The 26,524-nt window shown below is 53.0% G+C and overlaps 1 protein-coding gene across 1 annotated transcript; it reads right to left on the bottom strand.

The window, feature by feature from the left end:
* Positions 1–1,397: 1,397 nt before the first annotated feature.
* On the bottom strand, positions 1,398–22,625 carry NT5C1A (5'-nucleotidase, cytosolic IA). Its single transcript, XM_053660716.1, has 6 exons — positions 22,406–22,625; positions 13,229–13,396; positions 12,714–12,843; positions 11,260–11,382; positions 9,099–9,283; positions 1,398–7,054 (listed from the first exon to the last, which is right to left on the bottom strand). The coding sequence occupies exons 1-6, from the start codon at positions 22,529–22,531 to the stop codon at positions 6,668–6,670; spliced, it is 1,119 nt and encodes a 372-aa protein (XP_053516691.1). The 5' UTR covers positions 22,532–22,625; the 3' UTR covers positions 1,398–6,667.
* Between the last annotated feature and the right edge of the window lie 3,899 nt (positions 22,626–26,524).

The raw sequence follows: 26,524 nt of genomic DNA, 5'->3' as shown, positions 1-26,524 counted from the left end.
TGTTCTAAATTGGGGGTACTGAGATGCTTTGAAGTAGAAAGCTGGAAGTTAAGGACATGTGTGTTATTAAGTTAATAAAGAAGTCTGTATGTACACACATTAAAACACACAGGGATGAACTAGGTTATCTCTAAGGTCTCTCGAAGGTGTAAAACTCTGTTAATCTGAGTGTAACGTCCTTACTCTCAGTTGGTCAGTCCTGAAAAACTCAGTTCTCTGGACCTGAGCCAGAGGGTGCAAGCTGGAGACTGAAGGGCCAGATTTAGCTTTCAAGGTGTGTTTTATTTGGCCTTCACAGTGTTTTCTAAATTCAAAATAGTTGCCAACATTAAAAGTCCGGATTTGTAGTTCCCCTTGGAAAAATGGGATTGAAGCATCTGGCAAGACCAGCCCACATTCCCACAGGGCAGCAACCATGTCAAACAGAGAACGTATTCTCCATTTCACCAAAGACCCTGCTGAGCTCTCTTCGCTTTTTTATTTCCTGCCTGGCCCTCTGAGGCATCGGCGTTTGGAATCTGGCCCAGGAAGTTTGTCGACCATGTTCTCATGATTTTCTATTTGGTGGCAGTTATAAGTCTAGCCCCAAACCCTTTTCCCTAATTCCATGGCAGACTCATCTCCACAGTCCGCCCGTTGAAGGCACATCTGCCTGGAGCGTGGGAGTCAGTGACCCCAGTCTGCAGAGCTTCGGCTTGTCTTACAGACGAGTAACTGAAAAGTTGCCAGCTATGTTCTACTTTCTCAAATTGAATCCCAAAGGCCTCTGAGGGGTGGCCGGTCAGGGAGATGCTTCCTGACCACTGCCAAGGGTAAATCACTTCTGGGCCAGGCTAGAAGCGGGTGCAGTGAAAAAGGCAGCTTCCCCTTCCATGGCCATGAAGTGACCCGGGCAGCTGCGCACAGTCGGTGGGTTTTGCAGCTGCCTAGGAGGTACCACTGAGGTCATAGTGTGAATGGCTCCCTCTGGATCTGTGCAGTACACCATCCTCCCAACTGGACATGCTGGCCCTGAACAGTGAGGGGGAGGGGAGAAACAAGCGGAGATGATGAGGCAGATGCAGCCCAAAGGGGTGTTTGGCACAGATTCACTATTTCCTTCTCAAGGCAGCAGGGGGTAGAGCTGGGAGGTAGAGTGGTAGAAGCCAAGACCTTGTCGGCCTGAGGCGAGAAGCTGGAGAGAAAGAAAGGGCCGGGCCTCAGCGCCCCCATGCGGCACCTGTGTAAATGCCCACAAGATGGTAGAAATAGCCAGAACTAGTCCCGGGAAGCTGGGCTGGGCTGGCCATCAGTGTGTGGGGCCCCCGGGACACTTAGTCAACAGATAACCATCTTGTACACACACACACACACACACACACACACACACACACACACACACACACACACACACACACACACACACACACACACACACACACACGATAACTCAGCAGAGATAGCCTACCCGATACACACACCTACATAAACACGGGCACAGTTTATATCCTGTGACGCACACTGAGTGTGTCCATACACATCACCACAATTGTTGGTAAGAGCAATTAGCACCTCAGACAGGTACACTTAACAAACACTTTCAGAGCATCTAAAGTACAATACTCTTTGGCTAAGCTACCTGCGAGAGTCCAACACAGCACCAAGTACTATGGAAGGAGAGGAAAGTAACCAGTAAACAAAACCACTATCAACTACCACCACGAACAGCTGAGTGCGCGTCTGCAGCGCCACCTACTGGCAAGAGGGGTGTTTGCACTTCGCTTGGAGAGCGAGTGAAACCTGGAACACTGCTTCGCCGCACTCCCCCGGAAGCCGCCGCCTGCCGTTCTCCCTCTTCCTGTTCTTCGAGAGTGGGGTGAGACCCTGGTAATCTCGGAGTCGCACTACAGCATCGGAAAATAAGCATTCATGGTCTTGCATGCCCCACCCATTATCCAATGCAGATGGCAAAATACGTTTTCGTCTCATGCCCACTCCAGCGCACTGGTAGGGACCGCCCAGGATGCCTGGGCTTAGCGGAGGGGCATCATGATGGAACAGCGACAGCAACCGTGGCTGTAGGTAGGGCGGCTCCCGAACGTGTTCTTGCCATGGATCCTGGAACCTTGGTAAACCCGTAAATGTGCAGATTTCTCCTGCTCCACAATTCTATCATGAGGTAGGTGTGTTTCTTGCCCACACCTCACGGCACAAGAAGACTGCCATCCCAGTTTTCACTGGAGTTTTCGCTCTCACTTGATCAGTGACTCCTGAGCCAACTAAGGCCTCATAGGGACCGTCCTTGTGAAGAGCTTGTTTTTGCTTCTGCAGAGAGCGATGGATGACCTGTCAGATCTGAGCACTGAAGTCCACGCTGGGCACTTCACTTTACCCGAAATTCATATTTAACGAAAGCCCATCCACCCACTGGTGTCCATCATTCCCAAGTGGCCCCACAAAGGCAGTGACAAATCAAGAACAAAGCCACCCTGAGCAGATGCTGGACAACCAGCTGGGCTTAGCCCTAGACAGGAGCCCTGCTCCCTGCCCCTGGCCCATCAGCCGGGGGGCACACTCAAGTCAAATCTGTGCATCAACCACATTTTGAACTACAACCAGCTACAGGTCACTTGAAAGTAGTCAAAACTCGAAATCTCAGCTCCTCACATGACAAGCAAGGGTCTGCTGTGTTTAACATCGAGGTACTTAGCTGGTGCCTGTGGGACTCCCTAGCCCCAGCAACGCTCACAGATGTGCAGTAGCTCCCCTCAGCGCCCCGTGCTGCCCCCTCGTCAGGGGAGTCAGCCTCTGCCTCCGAGTGCTTAGGTGCGTGTGAGCTGGTCTCTCCCACTGATGAGCAAGCTGAGGGGGTTTGCCCGAGCCCCTGGGTTCTGCTTTTACAGAGAAAGCAGACTTTTTCTGTAAAGGGCCAGATAAATATTTTCAGCTTCACGATCTCCGTTGAAATAATTCACCTCTGCTATTGTAGTGTGAAAGCAGCCATTGATATATATAAACAAAGAGGCATGGCTGTGTTCCAATAAAAGAGTTTTGTTTTTTGTTTTATTTTTACAAAAACAAGTAGTGGGTTCTGTTTGACCCAAGGAACCATGGTCTACCAACCCTGAATTAGCCCAATTCAGGGTCTTTAAACTGGGTTCCTCAGAACTTGGGGGTGTTGAGGTGCTTAAAGGCTCTGTTAATATCTGACTCTAATTTCAATTTGTCTTAGCTGTTTAGGAAGCTATTTTAAAAATGTACCCACTTACGTATATTAAGCATTTTAACATGCAGGAGGTCAGTGAGTTAACAGGCTGTTGGTGAACTACTTTGTTATGAATCTTCTATTGTCACCTCTCTGCACACGTCTGGGCCTTGGGGCAAAATGATTGGAAGCCTGGGCAGCCAGCCAGCGACGGCTTGAGCTCCTGTGCTGCCACTTATGAGCTATGTGACTGGGCACTTGCTTACTTCTCTGAACCAGCAGGGGCACCACTGGCCGTTTTGCAGCAGCAGCCTCCTGGAAGCTGCCTGAGATGCCCCTTTAACTGGATGGTGGGAAGAGGGAGCAGTCACAGTGGAGGGACCAGGGCAATCGTTCAGACCCACTCAGGGACTAAGTCCAGAGCCATTTACCAACATTCTGAAGACATTTCAGTATTTTAAGCACCAGTTTAGCCCGACTGGTGCACACCAGTTGAATATCATTATAATGCCAGATCCATCTCGGATTTGAATTTCTTACTAGTTTTGATTTATTCTGGCATTTTCTGCTATACCCTCACCATTCTGATAGGGCTCTCGAGAAGGGGAGAGGGGTGTCTTGCAATCTTAGCAGTCTCAGGGCTTACTTATATTAGGGCTTCTGTTTTTCTGCTAGGTGGCAGTTTCCAGTGGGCCTGGGACTTTGTTGCAAGCCTTTCCTGGGACAAGTTCTGCAAGACCCGCTGGGCTGCGATGCTTTTGGCTGCAGGGGTCTAGGCTGCCAGGAGCTACGGTGTCTGGGACCAGTACTGCAGAGCATGTGGGGTCTGAGACTTTAGTGCCCACCTGGCTTTTTAATTTGCCTGGTGAATGCTTCCCCTCAGCCCTTGAAACAATCAGATGTGTCTGGCTGCTGCCTAAACCTGCCCTCAGAACTTCCGACCTTTATTCCAATCTCTGAAAGTTTGGTGTGTTTTTTTTCCTTCAGACCTGAGATGCTCATTTATGGCTTCAGTAATAGAATTTGGACCCTCCTGTCTCTCATTGCCCAGGCCTGTCTGTGCCTATTAATGGTGGCTCCATTGTGATCCAGGCTTTTACTGCACCTTATCTTTGGCTTCCAGAGAGACTTGGAAGAATCAGCAGCATTTATCACTAAGGCCCCAGGGCAGAACTTCGAAGTTCCCAGAATCCCTGGGTTTATCTTAATTAGGCGACATCTGGTCTGCTTTCACAGGGCACACTGTCCACCCTGATCGCATAGCCTACCCACCAGTCTGTGGGCTACCGGCTGGCTCTGGGAGCCCTGGAGGCTCATCCAAGGGGGCGATTCTGACTGAGGGGATGGCGGGCAGATGTGTCTGTGGTTCAGCCGAGATCAAAGGTGACTTGGGTTGAGCTCTCTGACTTCCTTCTTATTTCCCCTTAGGTCTCATAATATCTCTGGCTGGTTTGGAGCATGCGTAGAGGAAGGAGCTCAAAAACAGGCCCTCTGCCTTGAAAGCCTCCACTGTTGCCCCAAAAGATTGTGGCTGTGGATGAAAAGGACCCTATGCAGATACCCTCATCACCTGCCCTTCCCCGATATGGTGGTCAGTGCCGGGCATCCGCCCCGGCACTCCGCACAGCCTTGCCCTTCCACCCCAGTACCCGCCTCCAGGCGCTGATGGCAAAAGCCCAGCCAAGCACTTCAGTTCTGGCCGAACTATTGCTCATTTCAAGAACCATCTTTGTGTTCGCACTTTTTTCTCCTTCCCGGATGATCCTTCTGCAACGACTGCCCTACCTGCTCTGCCCAGAACCTGTGCATCCTCAAAAGGACAAAGGTCACACCCTGGATGGCTCTTTACCCCCCTCTCCCACACACACCTCCAGGCTCCTGCCCACTTTGACAGTACCTTCGGCTTTCTTCACAAAGCACCTGATCACAGCTAGGAGTCCCCCAGGAACTGGGCAATCAGTCCCCACTTGTAGAGATGTCTGTTCACACCCCTAGGTCTTCCCAAGGGACCAGCCATTGGTGCCCACCATTCCTCCAGAGAGAACAGGGCTGGTCACCAAAGGAGGAGGCTGACTCGTCAAGCAGTGAGAATTCTACCCTGGAAGTGGTGACAAAGGGGCTGCAGGCGCTCCTGCAAGGGTGCAGGACTCATGAGTGTCCCTTGCACGCATCCCAGTGATGGAGAGCTCATTACTTCCACTCACAATTTCATAGCTGTAGAAGCTTCTAGTGCACATTTCAGCTCCTTTCTTCTCTAACTGGCCACGGCCACAGACCAGACCTCTCACACACCACACATCACCCCAGAAAGGCCTTCCTTCCCTCAGGCTCAGCCTGGACAACCTCCCACTTCACCCACTGAGCTCTCGGCCCCTGGGCCCACAGCAGTAAACCCCGATACTCCACCTTTCCCCTCGCTGGCAGGGCTGCTCAGTGACACAGCAGGATGCAATAATTAAGGAGTGAGAGTTGAGGTGAGAGGCTTCGCAGGCAGGAACCAAACTTTGGCTACAAGCAAATGCAATGGAAGCACCGAGCAGGCTGCCACTAAATCTGCTCCCCCGGAAGTGCCTGCAGTGCCCCCTGCTGGCTGGACCGGAGTTTGCATGCAGGTTTAATCCACTCCTTCACTCCTTTCACAGACACCCCCTACCTGGCAGCAGCTGACCCCTGATGAGACAGATTAGAGGATCGCAGGAAGCAAATGGGTCATCTTGTCCAGTGGTTTCCAAACGGGTAAAATTATAGGTGGGGTTGCTGTGGATGATTGTGCATTTTGCCCAGTTGACAAAGGCCTCTGGGCTGAGGAGCCTAGTGGGGGCTGACATCCCCCTCACATCCTGCTGGGCAGGCTGTGTGCCCAGCGTGGATACGGCCAGCCCAGAGCAAGGGCCTTCTCTGCGTAATTCACTCTAGAGACAGCGTCCTTGTGTAATCTGCACAAAGGTGCTGTGTAGACCAGCAGCAGCCTTGGCACAGAACGCTTCCTTCAAAGAGGACAATCTTATAAAACCAAGCTTCTTTAGCTAAAGGAGAGTTTGAAAACCACCTAAAAGATGGGGAAACTGAGGCCCACGTAGGGGAGGGACTTGGTCAAAGTCATGCATTTTATGCCAGGATGGAGCACAGCGGTCAGATCCCCTCTCTTTCGACTCAGTGCTCTTCGAACTATACGGGGCTGGATTCCACCCCCGGGGCCCTTTGCAGGCATCCTGGCTCCTTGGACCCTCCCCTGCCCAGTGCCATCCACTTCCCCCTGAAGTGAGCCACAGTCTTACTTTCCTGGCCAGCGTCGTGGCCCAGAGCTGGCCCGGAATGAGAGCTGGTGAGAATGCCAGCCGAGTCTTCATGACTGCCTACCAGTACCTCACTCAGGGATGAGGGCAGACATGCAGCAAGGCAGTGTGGTAAGGGACTAGGAGGGTCAGTCCACTGGATGACATGTCGAAGTGTGACAGGGAGCTGCGCCGGGAGCACTGAGGGTCAGCGAGGCTGGCAGCTTGGCTGCTGTGTCGCTGGGGTCTGCTTCACAGGTGAAGTCCGCCGGGGTGTCTGGGCCACACCGTAAGGCACGTGGGCAGCCACTGTGCCCATCTCCTGAGCCCCAGCCACATGGAACATCTGGTCATCAAAGAAGATATGTGGGCGGATCTTCTCGAGCAGGGGGCCCTTGGGCGCCCCCGCAAGGAACAAGGCTTCATCTGTCTCCAGGCCCCAGCTGCGCAGGGTCTTGAGAGCCCGGGCCCCAGAACTGGCCGCGCTGCGTGCCGTCACCAGGTAGGTGCGGATTGGGCACTCCAGCCGCAGGCCCTTGGAGTAGAATTTCTTCTGCAGCCTACCCAGAGCCTCCAGAAAGCCCTTTAAAGGTCCCTATGAGAAGGCAAGGGAAGACTGTGAGCGCACCCCTCTCGCAAACATTTGCTCCCTCTCCAGCTGGGCTCCTCCCTAAAGCACTCATGTCTTGATGCTTGGCGTGGGAAAGCTCGTCAAGGTCCCCACATCTCTCAGCCCTGCTCTGCCTGCTGAGGCCACTGTGTGCATCAACGGGACAGTCTGTGTCAGAATAACTGCACCAGGACAGCTGTTACTCCATGTGTCCATCTCTGCGCCCCCCGGGGAAAATGGGTGTCTGTCCTGCAGCTCAGTAAGTGTGACCTTCTGTGTTCCCCGGCAGGGAGGATATTAAAAATATCCTCCAGGCAGAATGGATTCCAGCTGCGAAGCACAGGGACAGACAGACCAGGGTGCAACTGGCTCACGGTGTCATGCTCTGGCTCTCTGGGGTCAGGGAAAGGATTTACTCTCTATGGTGCTGGGAACAATGAAGGTTAATGAGGACATGTGAGTAAAGAACCAGACAATGGTAAAAAAAAAAAAAAAGAGAGAGAGAGAGAAAGAAAGGAAGGAAGGAAGGAAGGAAGGAAGGAAGGAAGGAAGAAAGAAAGAAAGAAAGAAAGAAAGAAAGAAAGAAAGAAAGAAAGAAAGAAAGAAAGAAAGAAAGAAAGAAAGAAAGAAAGAAAGAAAGAAAGAAAAGAAAACTACAACAGCAGTTGGAAATAAGGAGAGGCGGGCTTCCAGTCTTGGAGACCCCTCACCTGCTGGGAGACTGGGGAAAGCAGTGATCTCCTGGGCTCTGCCTGCCACGTAGCGGGAACACAGTCCTGCCCTGATTCCCAAAGGTGTTGGAGGGAATTAATGAGAACGGGAGTGAAATGAATGCTCAGGGCCAAGACTAGAGCCTGCTGAAGTCTTGGTGAGAGGGGATCTGGGATGATGGAGATTTTTGTTAAAATCACAAATAGGCTCTGGCTGGTGTAGCCCAGTGGACTGAGTGTGGGCCTGCAAACCACATGATCGCAGTTTGATTCCCAGCCAGGGCACATGCCTGGGTTGCAGGCCAGTTCCTAGCAGGGGACTCACGAGAGGCAACCATACATTGATATTTCTCTCCTTCTCTCCTTCCCTTCCCCTCTAAAGATAAAGAAATAAAATCTTTTTAAAAATCACAAATAGGAGCTCCCGGGAGGCCTGGAGAATTCCATCGGCTCCAACCCCAAGGAATCGTAACCAGGGGCTAGGGCGTATTCTGCTCTCAGGGAGACTTCTGAGCAGTAGGATGTTGAGTGGGGGTCCCTGAGCCCCTTGTCAAGGGATGGATGGCAGGAGGTAGTTGGGGCTGGTTGGCCCAAAGCAGAGGGGCTGCCCCAGACCCCACGCCCAGCTGGATCTCCCTGCCCAGGTGAGGAGCGCCAGTCCAGCGTTCCCTTTCCTCCAGTGAGGGAAGCGGGGGCTTCTTGAGAGGAGGGGAGACTACTCAGAGGGGTGGGGGGAAACTCAGAGAGAGGACGAGGGTTCCAGAGAGAGGGTGAGGCTTTCAGAGGGCGAGGGGGACTGTAGAGAAGGGATGGAGGCCCTGACCAGTATGGCTTAAGTGGCTGGGAGTGTCCCGCAAAGCAAAAGGTTGCTGGTTCGATTCCTGGTCAGGGCACATGCAGGTTTGGTCCTTGGACAGGGTTTGTAAAAGAGGCAACCTATTGATGTTTCTCTCCCTCCCTTCCCCTCTCTAAAATCTAGTAAATAAAAATTTTAAAAAGACAGAGAAGGGATGGAGACCTCAGCAAGGAGCTGCAAAGAAGAGGTAGAGGCTTCAGAGAGGGGCTTTGAGAGAAGATGGGGGCTTCAGAGGGAGGATGGGACTGCAATGAGGGGGCAGGGGCTCGGGGAAGGGGTAGAAGCTCACTGAGGGGAGCCAGGGGCCAAGTGAGAGGGATGAAGACTGAAGGCTTGGTGAGCAGACCCGCCTAGATTCTAGGCCAACCTCTGAGTTTGGTTCTGGGCTGGAGGTTCCAGCCAAGGGCAGGCTCTGGGGAGCTGCCCTGCTCCACTCAGGGGTTCTGGGGCTTGTGTGGAGCACCTGAGCCAAGGGTTTGTTCTCATGGGCCTTCTCGTGCTCGAAGAACCTGTCCAGCCCGTGGGCCTTGACGATGCGCTCCGACTCGTCCGAGAAGAGCACCGCGTCCCCGTCGAAGGCCACGCGCAGCTGACTCTGGGACACGGCCACGTCCCTGCTGGGGCTGAAGATGGTGGCAGCTGCGATCCCTGGGTGGAGAGAGGCGAATGTTGTCTGCCTTCATCCTGACAATGGGGCTCCCTGACACCTGGGGCCAGGACAGGGCTGTCTCAGACTATCCTTGCCCTACCTGCCTCACTCAGGGCTCAGAGGGAACAAGATAAATGAGGGCTAAGATTTGAGATATTTAAAACCTGGCCATAAGAATGGATGGTAGCTTTTGCCCTGAGCAGGGGTCTGAGGGCTCTGGCCTAAGCCCGAGGTTCCCTTCAGTTGCTGGTGTGCGGGAAGGTCTGAGGGAGCCCCAGGCAACAGCAGGACACTTAGAGGACTCAGGGCAGGAGCCACTTGTCAACCAGTATGGAAGAATGTCAATACCTTAATATCTAGTGAGGTCATGCTGGCATGGGCTGTCGGAACGTCAGTCCTGGCTGGAAGGGCTGCTGATGTCCTTCCTGGAGTTCCTCACGGACTGTTGATACAGACCCACGGGGTGCTGGGCAGGAGCCCGGACCCTGGCTTGGCCTCCCTCTCTTGCTGTTGATTCTGACAAGGCCCTCGCCTGCTCTGCCTCCACCCAAGGATGGATGTCTCAGCTCTGTCTGGAGCTGAGCTCTGTCTGGAGCTGGAACTGCAGCTGAGCTGCAGCCTGGGGTGAAGTGGGCGTGGGTACCTTAATTCTACTGTCACGAAGGCACCCAGGTGTGTCCTACTCAGGATAGCCTGGCCGTTCAGGGTTCTTTGAAGCAATGTGGGTGGCCATAGGGGCAGCACTAATTATACTTGACTGTGACACAGACTCTCTGCTTCTCCAGAAGGTCAAGGATGCCGACAACCCGGGCTCCAGGCTAGAGCTGCAATGGATGAGAGAGCCCGTGCGTGGAGGCTGGAGGCCTGGTTAGCCGGTTCAGCCCATTCCCTACCCTTCATCTCTCCAAAGGCCACCTCAACCCTGCTCTTTGTGAATCTGGGACCAGAGGGGCTGGGTGTAGGCAGAGCTCTGGAGAGGTGAGCAGTGCCAACCCCGCAGCAACTTTGGAGCCTGAGGATGTTATAAGTAGGACCAGGCCCTGGGCATCAGGCCAGGAACCCTCTCCACTCTGCCAGTACTAGAGCCAGGATGAACCAAAACCAGCCCTACTCCGAGCAGGGCCACCCCCCTGACCTCCACCTGCTCTCCAGCCTGAGCTCAGATTGCAGACATACAGAGATACACAGGCAGGCCAGTGCCATGGCCCCGACCAGAGGGTGTGACATCTGTGCAGGGAAATGGCTTCTGGTCCCTGGTTAAAGAGCCCTCTAGAGGCCCGAGCAGCTCAGAGGAGTGAGGCATCGGGCTTCTAGGCAGGAGACAGCATGGAGGAGGAAGAGAAAAGTGAATATATTGTTGGTCGATAGACCTGCCAGTAGTGCGTAGCCTGACAAGCCCGCTCAGGCGGTGGGGCCTGTCGGCCTGAGCCAGAGGACCAAGGCTACGGCTGCCGCCCAACACTGCCCCTTGAAAAGGACACACGAAGGAAAGTTTTCTTTGTCAGAACTTGTGGCCGGGTCTCCTAAACTCGCCTCAGCTGCTGGAGTGCTGGCCATTTCCCAGACCACACTCATTGCTCAGGCTGGACTAGAAACTTATCTTTCTCCTCACTGCCCATGGTCACACAGGAATCAGAACTCCTACTGATCTGGAAGATTCCTCAGAGGCAGTGTCTTTCTGGGCTATAAGGAGGGCTTCCATGGAAATAGAAGCCAGGGTGATGGTTGATGAGTAAATGCATCCTCAATGTGGTAGGGCAGGGGGTGGGAGAGTGGAATAGGTGGGCGATTAAGTAGAATAGGTGGGCCTTGTTCTCAGAGTCTATGGGACAGGTCATAGGAATTAAGGAAGGCAGTCCCCCTTCCAGTGACCACCACAACCCCTAGCACCTGCTCAGGGCTTTAGGACCCGGCCTCCCACCTCAGGGACCCCTTTGCCAGACTCCCCATGTTCCCCCTCCCCCGTTTCACTCACCTTCATCAATGGCTTCCTGAACTTTTTCCGCATCAGCTGACAAGTAGAGGTTGGTGTGATAGGCCTTGAGGTAGCAGATGGGGCTATTCCCACCCGTCATGCAGAACCTCTCGATGAACAGGTCTGGGGAGGAAACAGAACAGCCAGGCCATGCCCGAGTCAACCCTTAGGGCCTTGCCGCGGTCCCTCCAGGTGCAGTAGACACTGTCTTGGCTCTGAGCGCTGGTGGGGCACTGGAGTGGTCTCTGGAGCAGCTATCGGGCTCACAGTAACATCCTCTTGCCAGGGAATTCCAGTACTAGACAAGGTGGGTCCCTAACCAGGACTGACCCTCTTGGCCCTCGCTGATTGGATAGGGACAGACAGCTGACCCCAGCTAGGCCAATCAGATTCTCTCACAGCCTGGGCTGAGAGCCACCCAGTACCTATATCTGCACAGGTTGTAAAATATTTGCTGGTTGGTGAACAGCCGCTGCTCTGAGTCCACTGAGCCCAACACGACCGCATCCCTTACGCGGGACAACCCACAACGGAAGGGGTAACGCGGTGCACGGCAGGAGTGCTACTGGACAGGCTCCGGTGCTGCAGGAGCTGTCTGGATTACTCCGCGCCTACACCACAGGCGGTTAAATATTTTGAATATAACGCCTGCTCCCAGCAATTTGAAATTAGGATAAAAAAAATGCCAACTGGACTCTCTTGGTTGCTTAAAACAAAGACTTGTACACTTACAAATTTTGGCCACGTTCAGGAAAAGCAGAGAAGCCTGCCTAGCTCGGGGAGAGAGGCAGGAAAAACAAAAAAACAACAACAAAAAAACGAAACAAAGACAGAGACTTGCTGAGAGAAGCAGAAATAAGGAGGCTCCTGTGGCCCCCAGAGAGAACAGCCCAGGAGAGATTTCCAGTGGTTCTGAGACGCACTCCTATAAACTCACAGAAGATGTTTTTTCCCACTTAAACTGGCTCTGGAGGCTCTATTACTTTCAATCAAGAATTTGAATTAGGCCACCAAGCCCCACTCACTCGGATGACTGCACCTGTTCTCCGAGCAGCTTTGTGAGGCCCGGGAGCCCCACTGCAGTCGGAGACGCCGAGGCACCGCGACTGCAAGTGCCCTGCCCGATCGCATAGGAGCAGGGCCGAGCGGCGGCGCGCTGCAGCTGGCTGCTGCTGACTCGCAGGAACTGAATGTTAAACATCCTGGGGCTTGGGGAGCCAATTTGATTGTTCAGCTGTTGGTAGCTTGAAATCAGCCATGGTGGGAGTGCTTACACCCTGAAATGGCAATTCCACAATTGGGTGCTTTTCTTGCTGTTGTTGTTTTTAAGAGCTAGTTTATCAGCACATTCCTGGGTTTGGGGTTCTAGCTGGTACACCCTCACCCTGCAGAGGTGTGGCCCCACCCCCAGGTGTCTGGCAGGGGTGTCCCGCGGTCCCATCCCGAATGCTCACCATAGTGGTTGATGCTATTGATGAGACGGACACCCACTTGAGCGTGGTTGTTGGTTACGAGGACAATGTCGAAGATGTCCTCACTGTCAGGGTACAACTCCCGAAGTCGCCTGTTCACAGCTTCCAGAGCCTGGAAGGGAGAGGGGCCCTGCAGCTCAGACCCCCAGGGACGAACATCTGCAGCCGGTAGCCAGGGTTGGGGAGGACGGGGACAGGGGCTTTCTCCTCCTAATCTCTGCCATTGCGCAGGTTGATTCACTGAAAGCATGAGTGGATGCTGAAATCCAGCCTGTGTTCCGCTCACCAGACTGGCTGTTTACCTGGTGTGGGGCTGCATCGGTCCGGAGTAACGGGTGGCCTCGTCTTCCCACAATGCTTCTGCCCCTAGCCAAGCCGTGCGCCCGTGGGGCAGCACCTTCCCCAAGGGTCCCTCCTCCTCACTCAGACATCCATGGCAGTGCTTTTTCCAAACCCCCACAAAGGCACTATGCGGCTCGTGGTGGACAGCCACTCACCTTCACGAAGGGGAAGGCCGGCCCCGGGCTGAACGGCTCATTCTCGTGCTCCAGCTGGTAGCGCACATACTCCTCCACGCCCTGCTCCGTGTAGATCCGCTGCTCCTCGTCCATGCGGAACAAGGCGCGGGAGGACACAGCAATGGTGACTGCATTCTGAGGCTTGGGCTGCAGAGGTGCAGGAGAAGGGCCATCATTCACACTCCCCCGAGGTGGGTCTCATGTGCCAGCCTCTCTGGGCTCTGGGGCAGGAAGTAAACCCAGGCCCAGCCTCTGCCCGGGGAGGCTTAGTCTTGGGCAGGGGCAGACCTGGGACAGGACCCTCTCTGTGTAGGACCCAGCTGGGGACGGAGATGATGGCTCTCCACTAAGAAGCACGATGGGATGGCAGGGACATGTCCTCGGCGAGTCTGCAATCTGGCCAGCCATCTGGACACAGCAGAAAAAGGAATACAATGTATGGAGCCACAGAGTGTGGCTGATGCTCAAGGTGGTCTCTGGTCTCCACTATACAATGGGAGCTACAGGCCCTTCAGAGGAATTGTGCTTGGAAACATGACAACTATGTGACAACATTTATCTCCAGCCCAGATCTTTCTCCTGCGCTCCTAACTCATGCATCTAACTGTCCCACTTGACTACCAGACACTCAAACTCAACGTGCTCAAGGCTCAATCCCTGCCACTCTCTCCACCGCCAAACCTGGACTCCTTCCTCTTTCTTCATCCCATTGCTCAGCACCACCATGCACTTCTCTCCTGAACCAGGAGCCCAGAAGTCAATGCAAGTCTTCCCTCTTCCTTAACTCCTTTCCCCTATCGATGAGTCACCAATGCCCGTCACCTCCACTGGACTCCATCTACTTCCTTCTGTCTTCCCTACCACAGCCCAGTCCATCACCATCTGTCATCTCCTCTAACCTGTCACCCATATTGTTGCCAGGGGATTTTCCCATGTTCAAGTCTGGTTGAGTGCCCCTCCCCTTGAGTGGTGTCCATTCCTCTCAGGCTCCAGTCAGTAGCCTTTAGTGTAGAGTAGGAAGCTCTTCATGGCAGATCCCTTTCTTCTCTCTCCGCTCTCGCCTTCCCATGACCCCGCTTTGCTCACGCTGACTCTCTCATGTGTGAGCACAACTTCCCATCTTTCTCTGAGCCTTTGCACCTGCCACTCCCCCGCCTGATCTGCACTCCCCCTGACTCTCAGCCCAGCTGAAGTCTACCCAACCTTTGGGTCTCAAATTACGTGCCGCCTCTAGGAAGCCTTCCCTCACGCCTAGTTATGGGTGTACTACCTCTTCCATTTTCTTTTCCTCTCCTATTTTTCCATTTCCTTTTTAGTAAAATTCAACGGTAAGTTATAATTGCTTACTTAATTATTTCTATTTCTAGACAGAGCTCTAGAGAGGAAGCAGGAACTGTGCCTAAGTTCTGAGGGAGCAGGGACTATGACTATCTTGTTAATTTATTGTATGTCTAGTGCTTAGAACTGTACCTAGCACGGTAAATTTTTAATGGCTCTGGACTTTTGAGTAACATATTTCAATAAGAAGTGATATTTGCCATGAAAAATTTTACACAAACTAGAAACTTCAGTGAAGTGCTCTAATCTGTTCAGATTACTTGACATATAGCAGGTGCTCTGAGAATATATATTTTTTTGGTTGACACAAATTTGACAAACATTTACTGGTTCTTTGTGCCAGATACCTGGGCTCTGCCTGGGGTGGTCCTGTCCCCAGAGCTCACAGGCTGGGAGGGGAGAAACAGCAATGCAGAAGGGACTGAAATGAGTGGCAGAACACAGGTGAAAGCCTTGTCTTGATGACAGGGGTTCAGAGGAAGTTGTCACGGGAGAGGAGGCGTTTGAGCCGAGACGTAGAGGAGGAGCAGGGTGAAGGAAGGCGTGAAGAGGTGTGCACATACATGGTGCACCCACAAGGGTGAGCAGAGCCCAGGGCGTGGGGGTACAGGTGAGCCCAGAACAGTAGGAAGGTGCCTGGTTGCAGAGGGCCTTCTCTCAGGGCCCCAGAAGCTCTCAGAACTCCTTCGCCCCCTGCAGTGGAATGGAGACAGGGGTGTGCCATCATGGACAGCGGCTGGGCCCTTGGTGATCCCTGGGAGGGTCAGGATGTGGGTTTCCAAGGGACTCCCAGACTCCCAGAGTCCCACTGCATCTCTGTGACCTGAGCTGTATGGGACCATGATTCCCACTTTGCAGATGAGGGGCTCACACTGGGGCCTTCTCCCGATGGCCCTGCAGGCCACGCACTGGCCCCGCTGCTTCTTTCTGGAGTCAAGCCTAGGTTCCAATCAGTTGACAACACTGAGTGATGACCATGTGACAGGCATTGTTCTGGGGACATGGCAGGAAACAAGACAGGTGTGATCCCTGCCCCCATGGAGCTTGTGACCTGTCCCCAAGGCAGAAACCCGTGCCATCCTTCAGAAGAGCACTGCCTTGTAGAACTTTCTGAGATATTAGAAATGTCCAGAGCTGTCCAGGGGGCTACATGTGACTATGGAGTAACTAGAAAATGCAGCTAGTGAGATGGAGGAACTGAATCTTTAGTTGTATTTAATTTTAATCAATTTATATTAAGTAGCTATGACTGGCAAGTGGCTAGTGAGGATTTAAAACCTCAGAGTTGGAATGGAAGACCAAAGAGTTCCCCAAGCTCTTGAAGTAGACCTCAGTTTGCTTTTGGCTTTTATTCCCACGGAGGCGCTGTCTGAGGCCAGCAGGGCCAGTCTAAGGCAGCGGCAGGACAGGTGCCTCTCCTCTGGGGCTCAGCTCAAGTACTGCCCCAGTTGCTGGCCGCCACCCTGTGTTTGTGTGTCCTTGGGCCATGTACCTTCCAACCCCTTCAGCAGCTGTGAGCTTTCAAGGAAAAATATAAAGTTAAAAGACCTAGAGAAAGAGTGACAGAAGGATGGTGAGAGATGGGAAGTGTGGAGTTAGGAGAGAAGGGAGACCTACTCTTACAGACCCAGGAAGCCTGTTGGCCTTCAGGACCACGACTGAGTGCGTCCCTCCCCCTGGGCTTTCTGCCTTAGGGACAGAGTCCACCATCCCTTCAAGGACAGAGAATCGGCTGCCCTCCCAGCCCCTTCAGGCAGTTTCCCAAGCCAGCCACTCCAGCCCAGGCGACCAGCCAGCCAGCCAGCCAAGGTCTCACTCCTCTCTGTCCCACAGTCCCTGCCAGACTGCCATGTTCTGGGTCCCCCCTGGCTGACCTGCCTAGACCCTATCCCCTCCCACCTTGGGCCATTGCAAGAAAACCACCCCAGGTACCTTGGCTCCAGAAGTCTCTACTTCTTCTATTTTTAAAAAAGATTTTATTTATTTATTTTTTAGACAGATGTGAAGGGAGGGAGAAAGAGAGGGAAAGAAACATCAATGTGTGGTTGCCTCTCGTGCATCCCCTACTGGGGACATGGACCACAACCCAGGCATCTGCCCTGCCTGGGAATTGAACCAGCAACCCTTTGGTTCTCAGGCCAGCACTCAATCCACTGAGCCACGCCAGCTGGGGCCACTTCTTTTAAAGATGGGGAAATTAGCCCAGAGAGGGAAAGAAAATTATTCTAGGTCACACAGCAAAGTCAGGGCAGAGCCAAGATAAGATCCGAAGTCTCTGGCCTCTTTCTATACAGCAGCACCCCATCCCCCATAAGCCCCTTCTCAATAACTCTCAGAAGACCCCAACCCCTGCTATTTCAGCCACTTCCTTGGGACAGTCCTCCCACACAGCCCCTCTTTCCAGATTTGGGAGAAATGGTGAGGGGCACAGTGCCCTCACACTGAGGATTCCAAGGGCAGGCCTCTCTTCACCTCAGATGGAGGCCCCAAGGGCAGGACCCCGCCTCCCCGCTCAGCCTGCTCCGACACTGTCCAGGCGAGGTGGAGTCTGAGGGCCTAGAGGGTGTGAGCTGGAAGCGATGAGCAGCCCGGGCTGCAGGGGGAGCTGAAGGGACAGGTGAAAGTGGTTGACCAGGGTTGAGTAGGAGCAAGCGCACAGAGACCCTCCTGGACCCAGCTGCAGAGGAAGGCCACCCTGTCACGTGTTATCAGGTGAGCCTGGGACAGGTCCCCCAGAAATCGGAAAGAAGTCCAGATTCCAGTCTGGGAACTAGGCCAGAAAGACTCTCACCCGAGACCAGAAACTCAGCCTGGGAGCACTAGCCTGCCAACTCTCTCTGCCTTCCACCAGGGTGGGGGCCAGGCTGGTGGCCCCCTCTGACATGGGGGCTTGCGATGGGGTGACAGTGGAGGGCGGCACAACCCCACCCCGCCTGTCTGAGGAACTCTCATTTAGGCTGATATGATTCTGCTCGTTGGGACCAAGACCGGAACTTGGCCAAGAGCTGTTGGGAGAAGGGCAGCTGGAGGAGTGAGACAGATAGGTCTGCACTGAGGAAGTCCTCTGGCCCCATGAGGTGAGGGCCTCCTATGCATCTGAGGCTTAAATACTTCGCTCAAGCTCCTGGGAATGAGAATGAGCCCAGCCAGCTCCTGATGTGGCCCATGAGGCCTAAAGCCCCCAAAATAGCCTGTGGGAGGAGGGGCTATGGCAGGAAGGAGTAGGGGCCAGGAAGCCACCTGGCGCCTTGCTGCTCAGAGCATTGTGAGGGTCAGGGGCTGACAGAGAGGTTGTGACTGACAACTGGGCCTGAGTGCCTGGATTCTCTGGCACTTGGGGAGGAAATGAATTGGGGAGCTCCACTGACCACCTGGGTTCCCAGCGCCCATCCCCTTCTCTCCATCGCCCCCCCCCCCCCCGCCCCGCCTCCCCACAGGCCATGAGAGTAGTCTAACTTGCTCTGCAGACAGGGACCAGCGCCCTCACTAGCCTGCCTGCTGCCAGGCACACCCTCTTGAATCCATCCACAGCACTGCCCAGGGTGATCCTTCTAAAATGAAAATGGAAACAAGTTAATCCCCTGCTGAAAAACCCTGCCTCGCTCTATAATGGTTTTCATGCTCTTTTAAAAAGTAGGTTGACCTGTCATTCAAATGAACTCTTGGGGGAAACCCCAATATGTAAACCAGATATTACCATATCTTATTGGCATAAATTTATTTTACAAATTCAAATGTATTACACATACATAAAGTATTTATTATAATGTCAACCAATGAAAACAACACAGTTGTTTGGATAATGACAAATTGGAAACTGGGAGTTAGGATTCCGACTTAACTGGTGCAGACTTAGGCTTCGTCATCTAGTCAATTTGTTTCTGCATTTGTTGGGGGTTTTTTTTACTGTTGGATTTTTCACAGTATTGAGAAAGCCCTGATTCACACCAATAAGTGGCTGCAAATGATCAAAGGTATTTTGTTCTGTTTTGTTTTAAGCTACAAGCCTCAAGAGGCTCAGCAATAATTGCCAGCAATCTCAAGATACTCTTCTATTAAACAGATCGCAGAAAAAGCTTTATTCTAAGGTTTGCTAATAATAATAATAATAATAATAATAATGATAGGGACTTCTGGTCAAGATGGAGACATAAGTAGACACACTTTGCTTCCATGTGCAACCACAAAAAGAATTACATCTAGCCCTGGCTGGTGTGACTCAGTAGACTGAGTGATGGCCTATGAACCAAAGGATCGGCAGCTCGATTCCCGGTCAGGGCACATGCCTGGGTTGAGGGGCCTTCCCCAGTAGGGGGTGCGTGAGAGGCAACCACACATTGATGGTTCTCTCCCTCTCTTTGTCCTTTCCTTCCCCTCTCTTTAAAAATGAATAAGCAAAATCTATTTTTTTTAAAGCCACATTCATTCAGATGAGTAGGAGGGATGGAGACTTGGAGATGGGGCAGAGAGAAGACAAGATGCGGCATGGAGAGGTGCAGCGGAATGGGGCGCACAGGTGGTCGCACATTCATGTGTGGTGGATAAAAATCTGGAGAGATACTCAGGGAGCAAGCGATCCCAGCCCCAGGCCAGATTGCACAGCCCAGGGTTCCAGCACTGGGAAGATAAATCCCAGTAACTTCTGGCTATAAAATGCACTTGGGATTGGAGCAGCAGAAGAAACTGACAGATTTCCAGGAAACTCCATTTAAAGGGTTTATGTGGTCTTAAAACATACTCAAACCCACTCACTTGGGGATTCAACACCAGGGCAACAGCTGGAAGGGCACAAGTTGCATATGGGGAATGGGTGAAATGACTGGAAAGGAGGCAAATGCCAGGCAAACCCCCAGAAGCCAGGCAGCAGCACAGTCTCTTCTCTGAGCCCTCCCCCTCCCCCTACGCAGAGCCACAAAGTGGTAAAGCAGGTTGCCCCACCTTGGTGATTACCTATGGCTCCACCCACACAATTTACAGGTGTCTTTTACAGGAAGTCAAGGCAGTTCTACCTAATACACAGAACAAACACAGAGAGGCTGCCAAATTGAGGAGACAAAGAAATATGGCCCAAATGAAAGAACAGAACAAAACTTCAGAAAAAGAACTAAATGAAACAGAGATAGCCAACCTATCATATGCAGAGTTCAAAACACTGCTGATCCTGAACCGATACTCAAAGAACTTGTTGAGTATGGCAACAACAGAAAGGAAGAAATGAAGATTACACTAAGTGAAATAAAGAAAAATCTCTAGGAAACCAATAATGGAGGGAAGGAAGCTGGGAATCAAATCAATAATTTGGAACATGAGGAAAAAATAAGCGTTCAACCAGAACAGAAATAAGAAACAAGAATTTAGAAAAACAAGGATAGTATAAGAAGATTCTAGAACACCTTCAAATATGCCAACATCCAAATCATAGGGATACCAGAAGGAGAAGAGGAGGAGCAAGGAGTTGAAAACTTATTTGAAAAAATAATGGAAGAAAACTTTCCTAATTTGGCAAAAGAAATAGACATACAAGTCCAGGAAGCACAGAGAGTCCCAAACAAGTTGGACCCAAAGAGGACCACACCAAGACACATCATCATTAAAATGCCAAAGGTTAAAGATGAGAGAATCTTAAAAGCAGCAAGAGAAAAGCATAGAGTTGCCTACAAATGAATTCCCATAAGACTGTCAGCTGATTTCTCAGAGAACACTTTCTAGGCTAGAAGAGACTTCCAAGAAGTATTCAAAGTGATGAAAAGCAAGGACCTACAACCTAAATTACTCTATCCAGCAAAGCTATCATTTAGAATCACAGGGCAGATAAAGTGCTTCCCAGACCAGGTAAAGCTAAAGGAGTTCATTATCATCAAACTATTACTACATGAAATGTTAAAGGAACTTGTTTAAGAAAAAGATCAAAACTATGAACATTAAAAAGGCAAGAAATTCACAGCTATCAACAACTGAATCTAACAAATAAACAAACAAACAAACAAATCTAAGCAAACAACCAGATCAAGAACAGAATCATAGGTATGGAAATCATTTGGAGGGTTATCAGCTGGGAGGGGTGGGGGGAGAATGGGGAAAGGGTACAGGGATTCAAAAGCATAATTGGTAGGTATAACATAGACAGGACAATATTAATAGTGTAGGAAATGAAGAAGCCAAGAACTTATATGCACAACCTACAGACATAACTAAGGGGGCAATTGCTGGAGGGAAGAGGGGCACCAGGTAGGTGAAGGGGGCAAAGAGGGAAAAATTGGGATGGCTATAATAGCATAATCAATAAAATATACTTAAAAATAAAATGTAAAATATAGTATAAATAAATAAACAAAATGTTCAAATAATAATAATCATAACAGTCAGCCTCCAGCATAAATTAATGTTAGTGGCCTCCAACGTGCAAAAACATCCGCATAACACATTTGAGTGAGTTGTTTTATTATACATAATAAAATTTAAATTGTTTAAATTTAAATTTTAAATTGTTTAAAACATACTTTGAAGAAGAAAGAAAATAAATTGGATTCACAGGTGTGCAGACCCCCAAAACATGGGGCTCTAGGGAACCTAGTTTTAAAACCCCTGGCCTCACTGAATAAGATCCAGGCTCCTCAACATGGCACTCAGGGCCCTTCCTGGGTCTCTGACACTCCTCCAACTCTCCTCCCAAAGACCCTGCATTCTCCCACCCAGGTGCGTCCCCGTGCCTTTTACCCACCCAGTTTCTATCTCTGTCTGGGAAAACCTATCCATTTGGGCTTTAAAGGTCAGCTCAAATGCCACCTCTACAGAGCCTAACCTAGTGGGCAGTCCCCCTTTCCCTCTGCTCCCACTGCACTTGCAAGGTCTCCCTCAGTGCAGCGTGAGCTCCTGAGGCGGGGACTCAGCCTACACCATCCCTCAGCCGCGTTGCCGAAGGGGCCTGGCAGAGCTGCAGAAAATGACTGTTGACAGGTGGGCCTCCTGGGGTAGGGTCTTTGGAGGGTAGGGGCAGGACACTGAAGGTCAGGAGGATGCTCTGTGCCAGCCTCTATTCTCAGTCTCTTCGGCAAGCTCTGAGGGGGTGAGCGCGGCCCAGGGGCCAATCCAGAACTTGATGAGGGTTGTTTGCCCTCATCAACAACTTGTCGGATGGGAAGAGGACCTCTCTCCTCTGTGACTTCTGCAGGGCTGAGACCATCACGGGTGGAGAGAGGACGTTAATGCTCACTGCGAGGGGAGCAGAGCCCAAAGCTGAGGCACAGAGGTCTGCGTTGGGAGCCCAGAACCAGGGAAGCAGAGCCCTGAGTGCACCCTTAGGACGCAGGGAGCACGGCACCCCAGCCCAGGACGCAGGGCCCTGAGCCAGACCCCAAGCCGAGAGGCTCGGGTCGGAAGAGAAGTACCCACACGGCAGAAACCGGAGCGCACAGCGAGGAGCCGGGTTTCCCGAGTCCGATTACTAGGGCCCGGGTCGCTACCCCGGCGCCACGGATCGGCACTGCCAACGAGTACTGCCAATGCGCCCCGTGCAGCCTGCTCCGAGAGGGGCGGAGACGCTCCGAGGGGCCTTGAGCTGCACCCAGGTGACAGCATGGGGGAGGGGGACCCTGGCGTGGAACACGAGCCCCGAAAAAAAAAAAAAAAAACACGGAGCAGAGCTCCCAAAATAAACCCGAGCCTGCGCCAACGGCGGGGCGCATTCTGGTGCTGAGGACCTGCGTCCCCTCGCGGAGGGGCACCGCGGGTCCCTGTGCCGGGAAGGGGGGGGGCTTGCGGCCCCACCCCCCGGTGACCTTCCCCTTCCCTCCCTCCACCCGCACGCCCCGTGTTTACCGATTTGGGTTTCTTCTTGGGCGCGAGTTTGTCGGAGAAAGCGTTGGCTTCCTCCCAGCGCGGGGCCGCGGCGGTCTCTGCCCCCGGCCCGGGCTCACGGGGTTCCCGGGGCTCCCCGGCTTCCATGCTCCGGTTGTGACCCGACCAGGGAGGGCGGCAGCGGAGACTCGGAGCTCGCCGGGCTGGGCTGCGCGTCCCGGGCGTGAAAAGGGGACGGGCAGCGGCGGGGAGTGTGGGCGAGTGAGCCGGCGGGAGGGCGGGGCTGGGGGCGGCGGTGCCAAGCTCGCGCTCTCGGTCGGGGCGCCCGGGTGTTGCCGCGGTGGTGCGCGCGATCGGAGGACAGCTGGGCTCTCCGTCCCCGCCGCCTCGCGCCCGGGGTGAATGGGGTGGTTGCGCCGGGCGGGGTTTGGCCTCTCGGGCTCTCAGGTGGAGGAGGCCTGAAGCGGGGCTTGCGGGCTGCTGCGGATTCAGGACTGCGGGGAGAGGGGCGGCCTGACAAAAGAGAAAATGAAAAGGTAGCTGTCCCCCGCCCCGCTCCAAAGTTAACCCTTTCCCCCTCTGTTGCAATGACCGTGGGACCCTGAGCGGCTTTCCCTTAAACCGTAGTCCATTCCGCGGAAGAGGAGGTAGTGGATGCACAGCCCCGTTACCAGCAGGAGCCCGCTTCCAGCCCGGCAGCTCTTCCCCACCAAGGCAGAAGGGCCCTTGAAGTCCGTGTTGAGTCTAGGCTCTCCTCTGCCTGGTGGGGTACCCCGACCTGAGAGACACCCAGAGATTCTGAGCCCGAGTTCTTGCTGGGCCCTCGATAGCCAGCAGAGGGCGCGCACCCCCAGGTCCCAGCTGTCAAGTTTGGGATGCTCAGTTACAGGCTATGAAGTGGCTGGATGGATGGAGGGTGGAAGAGAAGCCTCAGAATCAGACACGTGGACCACCATCCTGGAGTTTCAGGGCATTGGTGGAGAACCCTGGATGCAGACATTAATGCCTTTCATCCCAAGGCACAGGCCAGGAAACGGACAAGGGGCATCTCCGTGTGAGCCTAGAAGAGTGTACAGGTGGGTAGGAGCAGCAGGAGAAAATGCTGGCTTAGCCTGGGGGGCATCTGCCTGGAAGAGGGTACGGAACAGAGGGACCCAGACAGACGCTGCCATCCTGGGAGGAACTAACCAAACCTTGGGTGGGAGGAAGGGGAAAATAATAACAAAAAAAGTTTTAGGATTGGGGAAGTGTTTCCACTTCCCCTTCTCAAGCCTCGGTAGATTCTTTCCATAGATGACCCCAAACTCTTTCCCACCCTCCCTGCCCTTTAGTGATATGACTTTGACATGTCTCCCATCCAGAGGTGGAACTGACTCTGAGCTGACCTGGTGTCTTGTTTTAACTAATAGAATGCCGTAGAAGCAACGTTATACAGTTTCTGAGCTTAAACCTTAGAGGCCTTTCAGATTCCATTGTTGCCCTTTTAGGATTCAGCTACTAGGTAAAGAAGTCTGGACTGCCTCCCAGAAAGTCCACATAGTGAGACGGAGCAGCCCTGGAGGATAAGTAGCCAGTGGAGAACAGTCACTTCCCCAGCTACTGTCAGCATCAATTGCTGGGCACATGAGTGAGGCCATTGCAACTGTTCCAGCCCCAGCTCGGTGCCAGTGAGGTGTGACCCCAGCCATTATGCAGGAAAACCTCCCAGCAGAGCTCAGCCAACCCACAGAATCATGGGGGAAAAAAGTCATTTCAAGCACTAAGTTTTGGGGTCGCTTGTTACACAGCAATAAATAATGAAACTCTAGGAAGGGGTCAATTATTCTCAGGTGCCTCATGGAGGCGGAGGAGGCCACTTAGGAAGAACGTCTGGGGTGGTTACTTGGGTGGGAGTGAGCACCTGACACAAGGGTGAGCCATCCCCATGCTGTCCAGTGACCTTTGACTTGTGGGGCCTGGGCTAAAAAGTTGACCTGGGCCAGATCAGCTTTCGGAATTGGGAATTGGGAAACAGGGACTGGAAAGCTTCACGAGAGTGAAGCTGAGGATGCTGTGAAACAGTGTCCGAGAGATCTGGGCGAGCCTGAGTGAGCAGTGGTCATGTGCAACATACAACTAAGAGGGCAGAAGCTCTGTGAGCAGAATGGGCCGATGTGCAGGAGGCAGCACAGACCTCCCGGAAGAGGACCCTGCTGCCCTGAGCGGGAGCTGCCTCTGGTCCCAGCAGTTGCCCAAGTCCCAGCTGAGGTCCTGGCTACAGTGCCCACCTCTAAATTTCCATAAAATTCTCCATAGCACTTCAACAAATGCCCCCCGGCCCCCAAAAGTTGGTGGCTACTGTTTTTTGTTTGTTTGTTTGTTTGTTTGTTTTTGACTAGCAACCTAGCAACCTTTCCCACCCTCTTCTTCTGGTAACTGGCCCTGGTCGCAGAAGTAGGCATGTGACTTAGGCCTGACCAGTTGTAGAACCCTGTATCCTTGGACACAGCGATGACACCAAGGATGAGCGTGTGGCCCCGGCTGGGCCACTCTCCGTATAGGAGTACTGACAGATCTGACTCTTTCTTCTCCGAGGTTATTACTTTGAGACAATGGGGTTTGGAAACCCATTTCCCCTGAGGCAGGTGAGAAATCAGGGGAAATGCCCAGTCTGGAGGACAGTGAGGTCACACGGAGAGGGAAGCAGAAGCAGGGAGGGGATGGTGTGCAACATCGAGCCTCTGGATCCAGCAGAGCCTGAACTTCCCAATTTCATGAGCGGCTAAGCCTCCCTTTTCACTTGAGCTTGTTTGAATTGGCCTCAACTAATCCAGCCCGCTTTACTTGGAGACTCACACAGATGTCCAGCTCATCGGACAGGGAGTCGCAGGGGAAGCTGTAGGATAACTGTGGCGGACTGTGTATCCACCAGGGGCCCACTGTTTGAGGTTTGGGTTTCACAGATGAGATCATCGAGAGGGGACAATAAATGGGTGGCCCAGAGAGGGGCGATGGCTTGTGTCCAGGTGCAGAAGCCTAAGAGATCCCTTAGGGAAATTCAGGGTGTCTCAAACGTAGGGTGCAGGAGAGGGAGGTGGCGGAAGAACAGGCTTTTGAGGTCGGCAGGTGGAAGATCGTGCCGGACCTTGAGACACTTTTAAGGAGTTTATGATACTGAGGGCAGGGGAGACTTTTGAAGAGTCGACATGGTCAGATTTGTGCTTTAGAGGTGAGGAGGGCCTGAGGGGCAAGTTTTTTAGGAGATCTTAAACATCCAAGTCAGGCAGGAGACAGGACACCCCATCCCCCCAGTGTGGCTTCAGCTGGGAATAGCAGCCCCAAGTTCTCGGACTTCTGAGTCACCTTCTTAGGTTCATGGTTGCCCTGAGGCCAGGTCAGCCTCCTTCCTCCATCCTAATTGCTTCCTGCCAAGGAAGCTGGCCCCCTCCCAGCGTCCTTGAGAAAGCCCTTGTAAAAAGCAACTGAGTGTTTCAGGAGCAAGCAGGCGCCGGGCAGCTGCCCCTGCTCCCAACGCCCATTAGGGAAGAGCGCCTCTCTGAGTATTGAGGGCTCTTCTGAGAAGAACACTTCACCACCAACTCCCATCCCCAGCCCCTACCATACTTGGGTCAGTGAGGGTCTCAGGGCTCTGGGCTGGGCTCCTGTGAGTGGTGCAACACAGAGTCCCCAACACTTTTGGCATCAGGGACTGGTTTTGTGGAAGACAGGGATAGAGGGTAGGTTGTGGAATCACACAGGAGGTGGAGCCAGGTGGCCGGGATTGGGGACTCCTGGTGTGACAAGCAGGTAATGCACTGCACAGCCCGTGGCCAGCAGGTCAGGTGGGGGCTGAAATTCTGGTCTCGCTCCATGTGCATCCTGGCATAAGAGGCTGTGTTTGTTCGGAAGAAGGGGCATGTTTTTCTAATTAGCCCAAGGATGCCATCCGCTGGTCTGGCTGCATACCTACGGGGGTGCTTCCACTCAGAGGGGGCCCCTTTTCCTAACTGGTGCAGAGGGCACCACGTGGACCACTGTGACACTGGCTCCCAACCTTTCTCCCCAGTGCCCACTATCCACTCACCTGGGCTTGCACTGGACAGAGGGAGAACTAAGCCCCACTATCCGCCTCCACTAGCTCCCTTCTGGGGGAACTGCTCC

This window comes from Artibeus jamaicensis, unplaced genomic scaffold (genome assembly GCF_021234435.1).
Source record: "Artibeus jamaicensis isolate MK-2021 breed Jamaican fruit bat unplaced genomic scaffold, CSHL_Jam_final scaffold_847, whole genome shotgun sequence".
Taxonomy (NCBI): Eukaryota; Metazoa; Chordata; class Mammalia; order Chiroptera; family Phyllostomidae; genus Artibeus; species Artibeus jamaicensis.
Note: the sequence above shows the minus strand (reverse complement) of the source record. Positions and strands in the feature narration are given on the sequence as shown.